This window comes from Mercenaria mercenaria, unplaced genomic scaffold (genome assembly GCF_021730395.1).
Source record: "Mercenaria mercenaria strain notata unplaced genomic scaffold, MADL_Memer_1 contig_3273, whole genome shotgun sequence".
Taxonomy (NCBI): domain Eukaryota; kingdom Metazoa; phylum Mollusca; class Bivalvia; order Venerida; family Veneridae; genus Mercenaria; species Mercenaria mercenaria.
In genome coordinates this window covers 39,627-56,756 of record NW_026461396.1, presented here as the reverse complement: position 1 = coordinate 56,756, position 17,130 = coordinate 39,627, and the positions used below count along the sequence as shown (strand labels likewise).

The 17,130-nt window shown below is 36.8% G+C and overlaps 1 protein-coding gene across 1 annotated transcript in view; it reads left to right on the top strand.

Moving 5' to 3' along the window:
- Positions 1-223: 223 nt before the first annotated feature.
- Positions 224-17,130, top strand: part of LOC128552897 (uncharacterized) — a 24,729-nt gene continuing 7,822 nt past the window's right edge. Inside the window, exons 1-6 of the mRNA XM_053533968.1 lie at positions 224-475; positions 4,419-4,499; positions 4,840-4,904; positions 8,618-8,668; positions 10,050-10,185; positions 10,429-10,561. Of these exons, the coding sequence (XP_053389943.1) occupies positions 241-475; positions 4,419-4,499; positions 4,840-4,904; positions 8,618-8,668; positions 10,050-10,185; positions 10,429-10,561 (701 nt within the window). The 5' untranslated portion in view covers positions 224-240. The remainder of the gene's footprint in view (positions 476-4,418; positions 4,500-4,839; positions 4,905-8,617; positions 8,669-10,049; positions 10,186-10,428; positions 10,562-17,130) is intronic.

Sequence of the window (17,130 nt, the reverse complement as noted above, 5' to 3'; positions counted from 1 at the left end):
ATGGTGAATATTTATGCGCGTATTAATTTTCGCGAGATGTAGGGCCTCGCGAATATAGCGAAAATTAATCCCTCGCGAAAATTTCTGCTTTTACAGTAGCTAGAACTAGTAATACTTATATTTTTGTTCTTGTTGTTGTTTTGTTTAATATAAGCATTTAGTTTTCTGTTTTCAAGTTAAACAGGGACCTACTTCAAATTCACACGTTTGATTCTATTTAACATTACACGTTCACAAGCAATGACTCGGAGGCAGCGTTTAGAAAAAAGGGCGAAAGAGCTTGGCCAGTGTACCCCTGCAGAGAAGCGACCTTTGGTGGAGGATGGTAGCAAAATTGGTAGACATTATGGCACGAGCAACGCTGGAAGAAACGGAAGGCAAGATCTGCACGTGATGGAAAAACCGGTGGGGTCCAAGTATGGCGACGACAGCAGTGGGAAGAGTGATGTTTGTCACAATACTAGCACCGATCAAGGTGATCTAGATTTTGTTTTTGTCCTTAGTGTATATGCTGAGCTAGGCTATAAAATCTCAGAGGCTGTAAAGTCAAAGGTTGTGGAAGGAAAATACATAGACCTTGCTCAATTACTAGATGCCAATTCGAGTGCTAGTCAAATAGACAGTCAGGTTATTAATAGTCCGTCTGGCGAGCTCATGCTAAGACCAAAATTACAGTCACAAAAGATAACGTCTATATAAACATGGACCGATGACTTCATATATTATATAAGTATTTATTTAGCTTGTCATCAGGAAAAAACGCATGAGGTAATTAAATATATGAACGTAATGATGTCAGGTGCCAAGCGTATAAATGGGTTTGGATGGAAAGAATATGACGAGCAATTTTGTTATAGAATGGACCCCTGTTTATCTTGGAGTAAATTTACGACGAACTTTGGCTCATGTACATGAACAATCCACAATCACTGAGCAAAATGCCTACATCATCTTAGGCATCTTATGTTAAGAAATTTTTGACTTCATTTTCAGGCAGTGTATCAGATTTAGCTGTCCATATAAACATGTATTTTGTCCTAAAATGGTAATCACCCTTCCACAGGTTGTGCCAGGCAGGTCATAAATAAATAAAGAAGTTAGTTTAGGTCGTATCGCGGGACCGTTTGATAAGCCCCCATTGGGCAAATATTAAAGTTTCACCCATAGGTCTTGTCCCAAAACATAATGGGAGCTGGAGGCTTATAACGCGCCTGTCACATCCACATGGCATTAATATAAATGATGGTATCGACAAATCTATCTGTTAACTTCAGTTTCATACACGTCCTTTGACAAAGTAGCCGACATGGTCTTTAGGCTTGGCAAATAAGATTTAGACATCAAATCTGCATTTAGTCTGCCTCCCGTCTATCCCGGGGATATTCACTTGCTAGGCATTAAAGTGATTGAAAAATACTATTTTAACAAGTGTCTGCCAATGAGTCTAAGTATTTCCTGCGCTCTATGGGAAAAGGTTTCTACATTTATCCACCGGCAGGTAGCTAACTAAACAGGTTCGCAAAATCTAGACTATTTCCTTGATGATTTCATTTTAGTACGCAGAGATAAGTGTAGTGAAGTGAGACTCCGCTTAACTGTTTTAAACAAGTTTGCAAGGACTTGGGTATCTCCATAGCAGATGAAAAATCAGTTGGCCCTTTCACCGTTCTGGTATACTTGGGCCATGAAATTGATACAAATAATATGATCATAAGGATTCCACAAATAAAAGTTGTTGAGCTTATTGGGTTACTTAAGTCATTTTTGTGTCAAAGTAAGGTTTCCCTTCCTGAATTGCAATCTTTGGCTGGTAAGCTTAGTCTCGTAAGTAGAGCTATTAGGTCCAGTAGGGCATTATCAGAAGGTTGTATGACGCATAGTTGGGGTAATCATAAAAATACTACCATCGTCGGTTGACCATTGAAATGAAGGCAGACATGCATATTTTTGGCTACTGTTTCTTGAAAATTTCAATGCAATTTCTGTCAATGATATCAGAAATGAAGCTTCGAGATTGTTAAAAGCATCGGTTTCAGCTATTACATCGGCATCATACAACCTAGAACTACAGAGATTTTTGTCGTTCATACATAAATATCGTTTGGGAGAAAATTGGCCACCAAATGTTGAACATGTTGTTCAGATTGTAGCAGTATTGTCATTGGAGGGATTGTCGTATGCAACAACCAAATTGTATGTGTCAGGAATTGGTTTCCATTGTAAAATATTTGGCCATATCTATGTTACTAAACAATTTTAGTTGATAAGGTACTTGAATGTTTCAAACGTAGTAGGCTAGGTTCTCGTGACACATGTCTCCCAATTACGATATCCACACTGACCAAGGATGTTGTGAAATTACCAATAATTTGCACAAATTTGTATGAAAGTAGATTGTTTCGGCTGAATATACGTTAGTATTCTTAGTTTTATTTAGGGTTGGGGAGATAACAGTCATGAAAGCCTGCTATTTACACCGTATAATAAGTAAACATGATATTAATATGGACAAAGTACAGGAAACATTAAACGTAAAGATATTCGAAGACCGATCAAGAAAGGTGGGGGAAATTTTGCAGTTGCAATAACAGAGCATTGATATTTGCCAAATAAGACACATGCAGTTGTATTAAACAGTTTGTCCGAAATTGGCCGAGCAATTACTCATTATTTCATTTTGATGGCAAACCAGTCGTTAGGCACAAGTTCTATGCGGTTTTCAAAAAAGCGATGCCGGCACTGGGTTTTGACAATCAAATTTCAAGTCCCACTCCTTTCGCATAGATAGGTGCCCCAACCTATAAAAGTTATGTCCGAGGTCCTGTCCGACTTCTGCCAAAGTAAATAAGTTAATTACTGCACGGAGATTTGATTTTGATTTGTTAAGATTCGAGTAAAGCATTAGTAACTCTGGTTTAGTGACAATAATTTGGTTTAGTATATATACTCATAATTTACATGTTATTTCATTTGACAGGTCCAACAGTAATATGGGATGTTGGCTCATCCATAATACGTAATGGACCGAATTTCCGAATCTTGGGATTAAAAGCACAGAAATCTGGTGGCTGAAAACTCATAAAAAAATCAGAGATTACCCAAATTTCATACGCCTACACTGTGACGGTAATGATATTGGTAGATATCATTTGTTCTCAATACGGCATGAAATAGACCGTTATCCATTACATTTATACAGTCTTTCCGAATTCTTAAATAATATGGTCTCAAATTCTTCCGATTTTCTAACAATCTGTCCGCAATGGAAAACGCGCGTAAGCGAATAAATTCATACGGGGCAAAGAGGGTTCTTGGATCGGGGTGAGATTACGTTTTACACTCAGATATCAATACCAAGTTCCAATGTCAGTTTAATACAGACGGGGTGCATTTGTCGTCCATGGGCAATGACTTAATTTTAAACAAAGTGGCAGCAGCATTAGAAACTATGTTAGCAGGGGACGCAACTGCTAGACCCACAATTTAGGGCTTGGCAATGCTATTTTTTTCTCAATAGGTAGATTCGCCGGAGCCAATCTAAAATTGGCGGTGGCCTCCTACTTAAGCTTGTGGACTTCTCCCCAGTCTTCAGTGGGAGACCAGTGGCGGCCGGTGAATTGTTTTAAACCGATGACGGTGGTAATGCCCCTGTTTCCCAGGGCCTTATCGCATAAAGCATCAGTGTGATTTGTATGGCCTCTTTTAAGAGTTTGCCACAATTTATGTTGAATGACTTTTGTTGACTATTTGCTATTTGGTGGATTTAATAATATATTGGTGTTTGTTTATGGGATGTGTTAAATGACATTTGCTTACTATTTGCTGAACACTATTAGTGGATTTATATATATTTGTTTGGCTTAAGGGAAGCCCGAACGAGATTTTGAAGTATTGCCTGAAGCCGTGTCTACAATTATCCATTCGTTAAAACCTTAATTTAATGAACAAGACATTCATAGATATATCATTGTTATTTGAATGTGGTATATTTAATTTGAAAGTAAATTGCATGTAATTTACATTTTGTTTTGTGATTGTTGTCCCAAATAATTGCCATTTGGCATACTGACTATAATGTAGCAACAACGTTAAGAGTATATTTTAACCCGAAAAATGGTCTTGATTCAATGCAAAATTGCCAATATATTTAAAAAAAATGTTCCCGAAGAATTAAAGACATTTACATTTTTAATGTTATGGTCATTGTTGGTCCTACTTTCATTTGGTTATACACGTCCTTGCTTTCTAAACAATTGATTTTTTACCTCCAAAACCAATATATTGCAATTATTATATAGGTGTAAGAGGTCAAAGTTTGATCGTAATTCAGCTTAGGTCTTCCATAAAATGATCACATCATCGGCAAAGAGAAGTACCATCAATGCTATACCATCAGGTGACTTTCATTGCTATTCTAGGTCCTCAACGAACACTGCAAAAAGTAGAGGAGACATTACCTCCCCTTAACGCAAACCTAAAGCATAACAGAAATTATCAGAGTACGTATTACAGTTCTTTACATTTATTTTTACTGTTTAAGTTACTGATTTCACTTCGCTACTCTCTTTTACTTTAAAACTTAATTTCATTCCTGTTCAATAAATGACCTATAACCTATGCTTTTTGGGTTCAAAGAGCTTTTGAGTGCACAATAAGTGGAAGGTGAAGTTAATCGAATTCGATAACTGATGCCATATTTATTTTGAAAACACTCGTGCACTATATTAAATGGATAGAAAACCACGTTAGCTTGTTTACTAAGAAATAAAAGAATTAGACATCATTCAGTAAATAAATAAATCCTAATAATGAAAGAAGTTTATTTTTCTATTATTTCAGAAGTGAACCAATTAATGATGAGATCGCCTGAACATAGACCTCGCAACAAGGACAAAAAACAAACGGTAAAACATTTTTTTTATAGTTTCAAAAAGTCCGTTATTTTGCTTTTGATGTCATAGGTTTGATTACATTTGGAAAATCAAATGCATAAAGTGTTTTATGATAAATATGCACGTTATTTTGCAAAACTCTAATCAAAGTAGTCAGATCCAATTTCTGTTCCTTTACACGCATGACATTGGTAGGCAGTTGGTAGTTGGTAGTTGAACATTCGAATTACCAACTGCATGCTAGTTGCAGTTGGTTATTCAAAATATATCAAAGGTCAACGCATTACCAGTTTTCAGTATCTTGGTTACTCAAATATAATCATTAAATTTAACGTTTGATTCTAAATATTAATATTCAACATTCTGCCTACGCAACGACCAAGACAACCGTTTGCAATTTTGCGCTGATAACCAACTGCCTACTGAAAGGTAGTTGGTTGTTCAAATTTTGAAGAAAAATATTACCTCATTCAAAGGGATCAAATCATCAAATTTAACGCTTGATTTGCTCTTAAATATAAACACATGCGACCTATCCCCGAAATGAACAGTAGTGTCAGTTGGCAATTCACACGCGAATAACGAACTACCTACTGATAAGCAGTTGTTTAGTCAACATTTTTGACAGAAAATAAACTTCTAATTCGCAAAATGATATATCGTTAAATTTGATTCTTTATTAGTTCTTAAACAATAACGTTTAACACTTCATATGTATTCAGCGGTTTGCAACGATCAGGAGAGCCAGTCTTTTTTTCAGACATGAAGGATAAAATCATTTAATTTATCGCTTAATTTGCGTTTAGATATCAATATAGAGAACCAGGATAAAATCATTCAATTAAAGGCTTAACTTGCTCTAAGATATTCATATCCAACACTTTCAATAGATAGATCAGTCTTCAAAACATTCAGGAGAGCCAGTTAACAATTTGCTTGCGCATAACAAACTGCCTACTGGTAGGCAGTTGGTAATTCCATATTTTTCAGAAGATCAATGTGTCTGTCGAAAATAATAAAGTCATTCAATTTAACCCTTGGTTTGTTCTTGAATATCAATAATAAACCCTTTAAATCAATTGGGAAAATTTGCATCGACCGGGAGAGACAGTTGCCAGTTTGCGACATCTTTCAGAAAATCTTTCTTCCAGACATAAACGGAAATAAAATCATTCAATTTTACGCTTTTTTTTTAGTTTAGTTATCAATATACAACACTTTTAATATATAGACAAGTCTTCGAAACAATAGGAGAGCTAGTTATCAATTCGCGTGTAATTAATCAACTTCCTACTGGTAGGGAGTTTATTATTCAGTATCTTTCAGAAACCCTTTTTCACTCGAAAATGATAAATCATTCAATTTAACACTCGATTTGCTCTAAGATATAAAAGTCCGTCCCTTTCAATAAATATATCAGTATTCAAAACAGGCAGACAGTTTGTTATCCGACATTTTTCAACTACCAACTACCTACCAACTTTACTTCATATATTCAGATACTATTCGAGTAAGTCAGAAGGAGTTTGTCTCTTTAAGGTTTTATAATCTTTGTACCATATGAAAATATCAAATGAAGCAGTTTTTCTAAAACATAACATCTTGAAAATTGTTGGTCAAAAGATATGTTTCATTTTAAAGGACATAACGTTTCACGGACGGACCGGCGGACATATGGACCTGTGGACGGACCCTTATCTACTTTTACATTATCATTTCTTCTTTGATATGGAATATTAGGGATGCAAATTTATTATTTTACAATTTCAGATACTATCAGTATGATTAAAAACGATTCAATCTAGGGTATATCGGAAATTGAACTATACAATAAATGAAATTCAGTTGTATTGACTTACCTAATTCAGGATATCCTAGATACAAAAATCATTTTGTATGACATAAATGGAACGGTTTTTGGCATGTTAATACTATCAGTAGTGTTCTATTTATAAAAAAGGCTTAATGAATAATACGTATGATAACGGCCCAGATATTATTATATGATAATTAAAAAAATAATATTATATGTCTCATCATTGTATTACATTTAAAAAATAAATTGTAAGCAAATAACCTTTGCAGAGAAAATTAATGATTACATAAAAGTTGACAAACTTATATAGTAAACAAACACTTAATAAATAACCAGAGGAACGTCAACATGATCAAAGTATCAAGCATGGAACCAAAAGTGCCATGAAGGCTCTGTATCTGTTACCTGACCTAACCTAGTATCTAACTTGACCTAAATTACATTATGATAAACGTTCTGACCAGCTCGTCTACAATAATTTGACCAAGTGATCCAGTAACAAACTTATTCTAGACTTGAAACAAGCATTCTGACAAATCTCTGTGAAGTTCATGTTGAAAATGTGATCTCTAGAGTGTAAACAAGGCTTGTCTATGAATTGACCAAGTGACCTAGTTCTAACCCTCATATAACCCCGGTTGAAAGCTGATCTAGAATTTATAAAGACAAACATTCTGACGAAGTTTAATGAAGATCAGTTAAAATATGCGGCTTCTATGTTGTAAACAAGGTTTTCTTTTAACCTAGTGACCTAGTCTTTGACCTAGATGATATGCAGCTTCAAGCTTGACCTAAATTTCAAAGAGACAAATATTCTGAGGAAGTTTTAGTAAGATCAAGCTGAAAATAAGGTCTATAGAGTGTTAACAATGTTTTTGTTTATATGTTCTTATTAAGTGGCCTGATTTTAGACCTAATATAACCTAGTTTTGAACTTAACCTATATTTCATAGAGTCAAACATTCTGACAAAGAAGTCTGTGAACAAATAAAAAATTGCCTCATGTTCATTAATTTTTTTTCTATGATTTGACCTAGTGTAAAGATAGAACCTAAAAGTTTCAAAGATAGAAAGATATTAAATAAAGACTACAAGTTGAGTATTTCAATAACCAAAATGATTTAACAATGTTTCTGTATGATTTGATTTAGTGGCCTTACAGTCTCAGATAAGCCAGTTTTGAACCTGTCCTAGATTTTATAGAGGCAAACATTCCAAGAAAACATTACGATCAAGTATAAACTTGGCCTCTACAGCGTTAACAATGTTTTTCTATAATTTAACCTTGTGACCTAGTATTTTTACGTTGAGCAAACAACTTTCAAACTATTACTAAATTGTATAGAGACAAACATTCTGACAAAGCTTTACGAAGATAATACAGAAAATGTTGCTTCTATTAATATTATTTATGATGGACGACGGACACGGGATGCTATAATAACTCACCTTACAAAGTCAATTTATCAAAACTGAGCAATTAAGTTTACACTAAGTTAAAGATTGTACAGTTGTGGATTTTTACTGGTCTCACTTTTTGCTTCATCTGTTTTTGGTTTTTTTGTTGTTGTTGTTGTTTTTTTTTTTTTTTTTTTTTAATTATTTTATTTTTTATACTAGTTTCTGTTTCTCTCAACGAATTCCAACCTTACCTATCTAAAGTAAGAGATCCAAAAGCCTATTTCCTGAGAGTAAAACTTTGCAAAAAAATGACACGTTTTCTACATACTCCGTCCGTTCCATAAAACATCACTTAGTCCTAGGCTTGAGTAGTATTTGGTACACAATCTAGAAAGACTTAATAACAAACTTATTAAAAACTAACTATAATATTTTTGTGTTCATACGTGCCGTTTTTAGAAAAATATAGACGTATGACATATATATTTCATGCATTTCTTTTCTCTAGATTCCATACGCAGGACCTGAAAACCGAATATCTCGGTTTTGTGTTTTAATGGTAAGATCTTTCGTATAATCTGAATTCTTGTTTAAAAATCTTATTTCCATTTTGCGAAAATAACATTTCGCAAGCCCTCGCGGTTTAAATAAATAGATTGCAAGGCGAGTGGTTTTGATGTCCTTTGTCCTTTATCTGTGATTCTGTAAGACTTATTTATGTGGTGAAGTTGTCAGTTGTTTGTGGAGAACAAGTCAGTGCTGGTACAGAATCTAGAAACAAGTACAGCTGATAATTTAAAACTCGCTGCCGTTATAACTAAATTACTGTTGAACAAGAGCTGTCTCCATAGGATGACACATACCCCCGATGGCACTTTGAATGAATAGTTATGGCCGATGTTAGAGTTTAGGACCTTTGACCTACGGACCTGGGTCTTGCGCGCGACACGTCGTCTTACTGTGGTACACATTCATGCCCAGTAATTTTAAAATCCATGCATGAATGACAAAGATATGGACCGGACACGCCCATCAATGCAATATCATGAAATATGACCTTTAACGTCTGTGACCTTGACCTTTGAGTTACGGACCTGGTTCTTGCGCGCGACACGTAGTCTTACTGTGGTACACATTCGTGCCAAGTTATTTGAAAATCCATCCATCGATGACAAAGATATGGACCGGACACGAAAATTGCGGACAGACCGACAGACTGAGACAGACGGTTCAAAAACTATATGCCTCCCTTCGGGCGCATAAAAACGTCGTTTCACCCAACTCATACGAACATAAACGCGTTTTGCAATATATAAAACATGATGAAATGTTATTTGTTTTGTTGACCGTGAACGAATTCAATTGTTGTGACTCGGATCATTAACATAATATATGCACGACCTTGTAATTTCATCAAGCAATATTAACAGTGAAAAAGGTCCGCGTGTAACTGATAAATATAGTTAACATACGAATTGGAAATAATAATATTATAAATATTATGTGTAAATACATGTATGCAATCGCTTAACTACACTTTTTTAGCTTTTTAATATCTTTAAGATCATTAATAGCGTACTTTTTGTATACTTGTAGAAAACAGAGCACTTCGACAGCATTAAACTCTAATATTTTAATCATTTTATCACTTCAAACCATTTTTAAAAAAAAATGAATACGAAGGCGATGCACAAAATAAATAAGTAAACAACAAATTAAGAAACCAAAATTAAGAAACCAAAGTCATAATAAAACGTATGCCGTAAATCATGTTTGATAAATTCATATCAATGTTTATATTTATGGCACCTTTTGTTTGTTTACATTTCAAAACGCCATAATACTCTACGATACCTATAATTTATTTCTGTATTTTATATCTTTTAAATGTTTATAAAATACTCAATCCTTCAAAGTAAATTTACTTTATGTCTTTTCAGATATTGCTCGGTTTAGCAGTTATTACATTGCTGGCTGTCTTTGTTTATTTTCTATCTGGTTCAAGCGATACAAAAACTGCTGATGGTGGCGGTCATTCGCATGTTGCGGCCAATATGTTCAACAAAAACGGCAGTGGTACGTTTTCAGTTATAAAATAGACTACAAGGCACGTTCTTAATAATTTTCTGTCAAATGCTCATATAATGTGTCGTATGACGAATATTTTTCTGTTAAACAGTTGGTAATTTTCACTTAGTCTTGCTTGTATTATGTTAATGTAATATTTTATTTCTTCCATGGAATTCAGTACATTAACCACAGTTTCATGTCACAGTTAGTGGTATGTCTTTTTTTTTTCTTTTTTTTTTTTTATATCAGTTAACTACCTCGTACCAAACGCAGCATCAGCTGAAGTACCAACAAGATGGGATATGAACATTATTTTGGTACTTGTTACGATAGCCGTGCTTGTAACAGTAGTCTTCGTTTTGTGCGTGATTTTATGTTATTTGTAAGTATTTTGAATAAGTTTGCATAATTCTTTCGGATATTGTTTGGTTTTATTTATCACTGTATCTGGATTCCTTATCTGTGGTAGTTATGCAGCAAGTACTACTAAATCTAAAGTACTGCGTCTCCCGCTGCTCCAATTGAACTACCGAGATTATTATAATATCATCAGTTGCTACTAATATTCATACTGTTTTCGCAACAACTAGTTTACCTGGCGCTATTGTAATTACTACTGGCATTAGGGCTTCGGTTTCTGAGACGTAGGGCTAGTATTGTTAATTATTATGTAAGTCTGAAATTTTATCTTTTTAAATTAGAATTTTAACAGTTTTTGGGACATTTGGAGTGTACATTGTATTTCAACTGACCACCGTTAAAGGGGCTTCTCGTTCATGTGGTTGAGGCCACATACTTCGAATCACTTGCCCCCAAACGCCGTATATTCGAAACGTCCCTTAGGATGTAGAATTCGCTCATGTTAGGAAGTCATCCAGCTGGCTTTCGGAAGGTGTGTAGATCAGATCCACTTAGGTTCTCGTCCGTAATGAAATAATGCCCGGTGGGGCACCTAGGGTCTTACTCCGCCATCAAAAGGTGGAAAGTCGCCACCATGACCTAAATTGTGTCGGTGTGACGTAAAACTAAGCGTAAAAATACAACAACACGAAAACCATCAAATCGCTGTTAAAAGCTTTTGGTCAACATAAGTTCTAAAGCTTTATCAGTTTCCGTATGATATATACAATGGAAATCCATTTGGCAGGTGACTTTATACCGGCGTATACATAACCGCACTAATATTCTGTGTACATTTTGCATTAGTTACAAGTTGTGGCAAGTGATAGTGCCGTCATTTTTGCCAGAGTTGATTTTGCTAGAGTTGATTTTTTAATGAAATGGGTAGATGTATTTAATAGGCGAGTTTATACACAGTATGGTAAAGTTTCCTGCAATTTATGAAATTTCGACTGAGTATGTATGAAGTTTGAATTGCCACAAATCACTTTTAACGGAAACACTGTTTTGTCGCTTTCAACGGGTTTCTGGTGGAATTTTCAATGTAGCTATCTACTGCCCCCATCATACCCCATTGATTCCTTGTAATAGAATCAGAAGTAAATGTTTCGTATACGTACTTCTTGGCAGGAGTTAACACGTGTGTTTCATACCATCGAAAATGAAAGTAACTGACGCGCTTGAACATGCTTCTTTTATCTTATTATATAAGAACAAAAAAAAACCTTCAAAAGGTCATGTTTCTATTTCGTCTATAGATCGATCAACCATGCCTATCAATAGCGCAAGAATGTTATAACATACCGCCATTCTACTTTGAATTTCACTGAACGACCGAGCATGAGAAGTTAAGACGCGAGAATGGAATTGATAACATAAATATTATGTTATTATAAAGCATAAAGGCAATTATTAATTTGTTTAACGTAGTCCCTTATATAAGCCGTTGTCTGAAATTAAAATATATCGAGATCATACATTTTAAATCATTAATTGCATTGAGGTAGAATTTTTTATTTAGATCGGACGGTCACTAAAAATAGTGAGAACATCTGTAACAGAAAGCACCAGTCAGTCGGCATGCTAAAAAACAGTGTTATCATCCGAACCTTTAATACGATTGTTAAAAACACTAACTCATAATGAAATGAGTTAAATGGGTTGCGTGCATCTCTGCTGTCCCCACCTCTATTATCTATAGCTGAAACAATGATACGCACTTGACTTGTATTTATTTTACGTCAATGCTTACGATGTACAAGCACATTTTCAGAAAAAAAAAGATGAAAACCTGAAACAGAAGTAACTGAAATGTTAATTCAGGGCCTTCCTTGCAAGTAAATCCTTCAAGTTTTTGACAAAGTTTGTTTTAATTTTCCATGTCTGTTATTCAACAATAAATAGATCAGACTTCTCCAACTGTGAGCAAAACCCCAAATGACGTTTGTATGGACGCCGTCATCTTGAAATGGACGTCACGTCATTTTACAAAGCAAGTCTATGGAGAAAAAAAAAACATAAAATCTTGATTTTTTACTTCATTTTACATTTTTTTTCCAAAAAAAAATGATAAAAGTGCCTAGAGATATTAATCTTAAGGTATTAACGATGCCATTTTTGACAATTTTACATACAATATGAATAAATTATTGGAGGCCCAAAGTTAGGTGGGACAGACTTTAGATCCATCATAACCGGAAATCACAACAGAAGTATTTCCGGCATGCAAGCGTGGCGCCATTTTACGATCACATTGTTTTACCATCGTCACGTGTTTTCGTGATTTGCTTAAAGTTTGGCAATATGTCCGCGTGATGGGTATGAATAACGTCGAGAACACAGAACTATTTTATCAGACTTTTAAGTGGCAAGGAGAGCATCGCTGAAGACGATAACGTTTAGTTTAAAGTGTAGGAAATCCATTATAATGATCATGTGGCAAGACTTTTTGAATCAGTGCTAATTGCGAACTGCATTTTTTATTTTATTTTTTTTATTTGGTTATTTTGTTTGTTATTTTGTTTGTTATTTTGTTGTTATATGGACTTGTCACAGAAACTATAGCTAAATAATGTTTATGCTCAATCATATTCTGAAATTTCATCAAAATAAGTTTAGAAATAAAGACTTTAGATCACTATCCTCGCACCTTTTGAACTACCTTCCTATCAATAAATATAAGACTACTATGAATACCACCACCACCACTACTACGAATACCACCGCCACTACCACTACCACTACTATGAAATACAGCCATCATTACTACCAATACTTTGAATACCATCACCACCACTACCACTACTACGAATACCACCACCACCACTACCTCATCTATGAATACCATCACCTTTACTTCCACTACTTTTAATACCACCACTACCACTTATACGAATACCACCATCACCAACACCACTACCATGAATATTACCACAACCAATACCACTACTATGAATACAACCACCAGCAATACCACTACTACGAATAGTGCCACCACCAATACCACTACTATGAATAACCCACGACCACTTCCACTACTACGAATACCACCACCATCAATAGCAAATATATGAATACTTCCACTACCACTTCTACCAATACCATCACAACCACTACCGCTACTATGAATACCACTACCACTAATACCAATACTACGGATACCACCACCACTACCATTACCACTACTATGAATACAAACATCACCACTGCCACTACTATGAATATATCCATCATCACTACCACTACTTTGAATATCACAACCACCACTACCACTATTACGAATACCACCACCACCACTACCTCATCTATGAATACCACCACCACTACTACCACCACTATGAATACCACCACTTCCACTACCACTTCTACAAATACCACCATCACCAATACCACTACTAGAATACTACCACCATAAATACCACTACTATGAATACCCCACGACCACTACAACTACTTCGAATACCACCACCACCACAAATACCACATCTATGAATACTTCCACTACTACTGCTACCAATACCACCACCACCAATACCATTACTACGAATACAATTACCACCAATACCACTACTACGAATACCAGTACCACCAATACCACATTAATGAATATTATCACTACCCCTACTACCAATACCACCACCACCACTACAACTGCTATGAATACCGCCACCACCACTACCATGAATACCCCCAGTACCATTACCGCCACCACTAACACTACTATCACCACCAGTATTACCATCGCTTCTAGCACTACTATGACTACCACTATCGCCACAATAACTACAACACCAACTAACACCGTCAGTACCAATAACATCACCACTTCTAAAACTACTAACTTCTACCACAACAATCGTATGCACCATCATTGCCACTACTACCACAATCACCACCACCACTTCATCTGTAAGTAACATCACCACTACTACCGCTTTCACCACAACCACCACTATTACTAATGCTACCATTACCGCCATCACTTCTACTACAATCGTCACCACAACTACCATTAACACCGCCACTGCCCCTACTACGACTACTACCACTGTCATCACTACTACTACTACCACCACAACCACTACTACTGCAACTACAAGCGTCAGCACCACAACCACCAGCACTTCCACTACTACCACCGCCACTACTTTTATTACCACTACCATTAAAACAATGACAAAAACTAACGCCATTGGTACCACTAACACAACCAGTACCACCACCACCACAGCAACAACTAATACAACCACTACCACTTTCATTGACACTGCCACAACAACTACCAAAATGAATATGACTACAACCACAACTACAACCGCCTCCATTACAACCATTAACACCAACACTCACACTACCACCACAACAAATACCACTATCAATACTGCTATCACCAAAACTGCCATCACGAAAACCACAATCACAAACACTATCAATACAACTTCCACCACTATAACGACCATAACCAAAGTCAATACCAATACCAATACCATCAAAACCAAAACTACAACCATTGTCACAACTATTAAAACCATCACTGAAACCACCACCACTCACATTACCACTTCCACCAGTTTGCCACCACTATCACTACAGTACTTCCACCGCTAAAACAATCACTACCACCACCATTTCTACTACTACCAAGATCACAACGAATAGCATTACCACCACCAGGACTGCAACTACTACCACCACCACTACAACCACTACCATCATAACTTTCAGTAGAATAAATACAACAGCAAATATCACAACCAACTCCTCCACCACTACTACTATCATCACTACCACCACCATTATTACCTTTTCCACTACCACCACCCTACTAATACTACAACCACAAACATCGGTACTACTACCACCCTCCCCACCAACAGTACTACAACTACCATTACCACTACTACTTCCGCCACAACTACTACCACCACAACTACCACTACTACGACTACCACCACAACTACCGCTACAACTACATTTATAACACCACTTCCACTACTTCACTATCACAACCACTGCCACCACAATTTCTAACACCACCAGCACTACCGCTGCAACTACCACAATCATTACTGCTCCCAACACTGCTACCTTCACCATTACCCCCACTAGAATCACCAATTCCACTACCAGCACCATCACCACCATAACCAACACTACCACAACCACCACCACTACTACTACTACCTTCGCCATTACTACTTCAACCACCACCACCACCACCATATCTGCTGCTACCACCATCATCACTTCCACTACCACTACTAAGACTACCACAACCACCACCACCACTACTACTACTAAGACTACCACAGCCACCACTACTACTATCACCTTCATCATTACTACTGCAACTGCCACCATCACCACTACAGCTGCAGCTACCATCATACCACTTCCACTACCACCACCATCACCACTTTAGTTATCACCACCACTAGCAATACTATCACCTCAACCACCATCACTACTACTGCAACGTAAACCATCACCGCTACTACTGCAAAGTCCACCACCACTTCTACTGCTATCTCACCACAACTTGCACTACTACCACCACGACGTCCTCCACCACCTCTATCACCAACAGTACAAATACTATCACCACCACCACGACTACTACCATGCCACCACCACTACCAACTCTACTACAACTATCACCACCATCACTATTACTGCCATTACCGCTACCACCACCACTACTACTACCGCCACCATTACCACCATCAATACTACTATTACCTCCTCTACTATTACAACTATCACCACCATTACTACAACCACGATAACTACCACCACCGCCATCGCCATTACTACCACCACTATCGTGAGTACCAATACCTCTATACTACAACTGCTAACACAACTATCACTACTACTACTACTACTACCACTACCACTACCACCACTACCATTACCTCAACCACTACCACCACTACCACTAATACTACTATCACCACCACTACTGCAACTGTAACCACCGCCCAATCACTTCTACTATTTCCATTACCACTACTACCTCGAGTGCGGGAGGTCGTGGGTTCGATCCCCGGCCGCGTCATACCAAAGACGTAAAAAATGGTACTAGCAGCTTCCTCGCTTGGCGCTCAGCATTAAGAGGGTAGTGCTAGGACTGGTCAGCCCGGTGTCAGTATAATGTGACTGGGTGGGGTATCATGTCATGTGTCTACGGCGTGATATTCCAGTGAGGCAACACTATAAAGTTGGGCAATGTGCTCACTGCTACAACTAGACACCGTCGTTTATATGACTGAAAAATTGTCGAAAAAGACGTTAAACCCGAACACACACACACCACTACTACTACCACCACCACTACCATAACTACCAATACCCCCACCACCATCACTTCCACCACTCCCACCACCACTACTACTACTATCGCCACTACCACTACTACGGCCACCACCACTACTACCATTACCACGACCACCCCCACTACCAATACTACCACCACAACTCCAATCAGGACTAGTACCACCACCAGCACCACCGCTATCACTACCACATGCAATTTCATTACCGCTTCTAGTA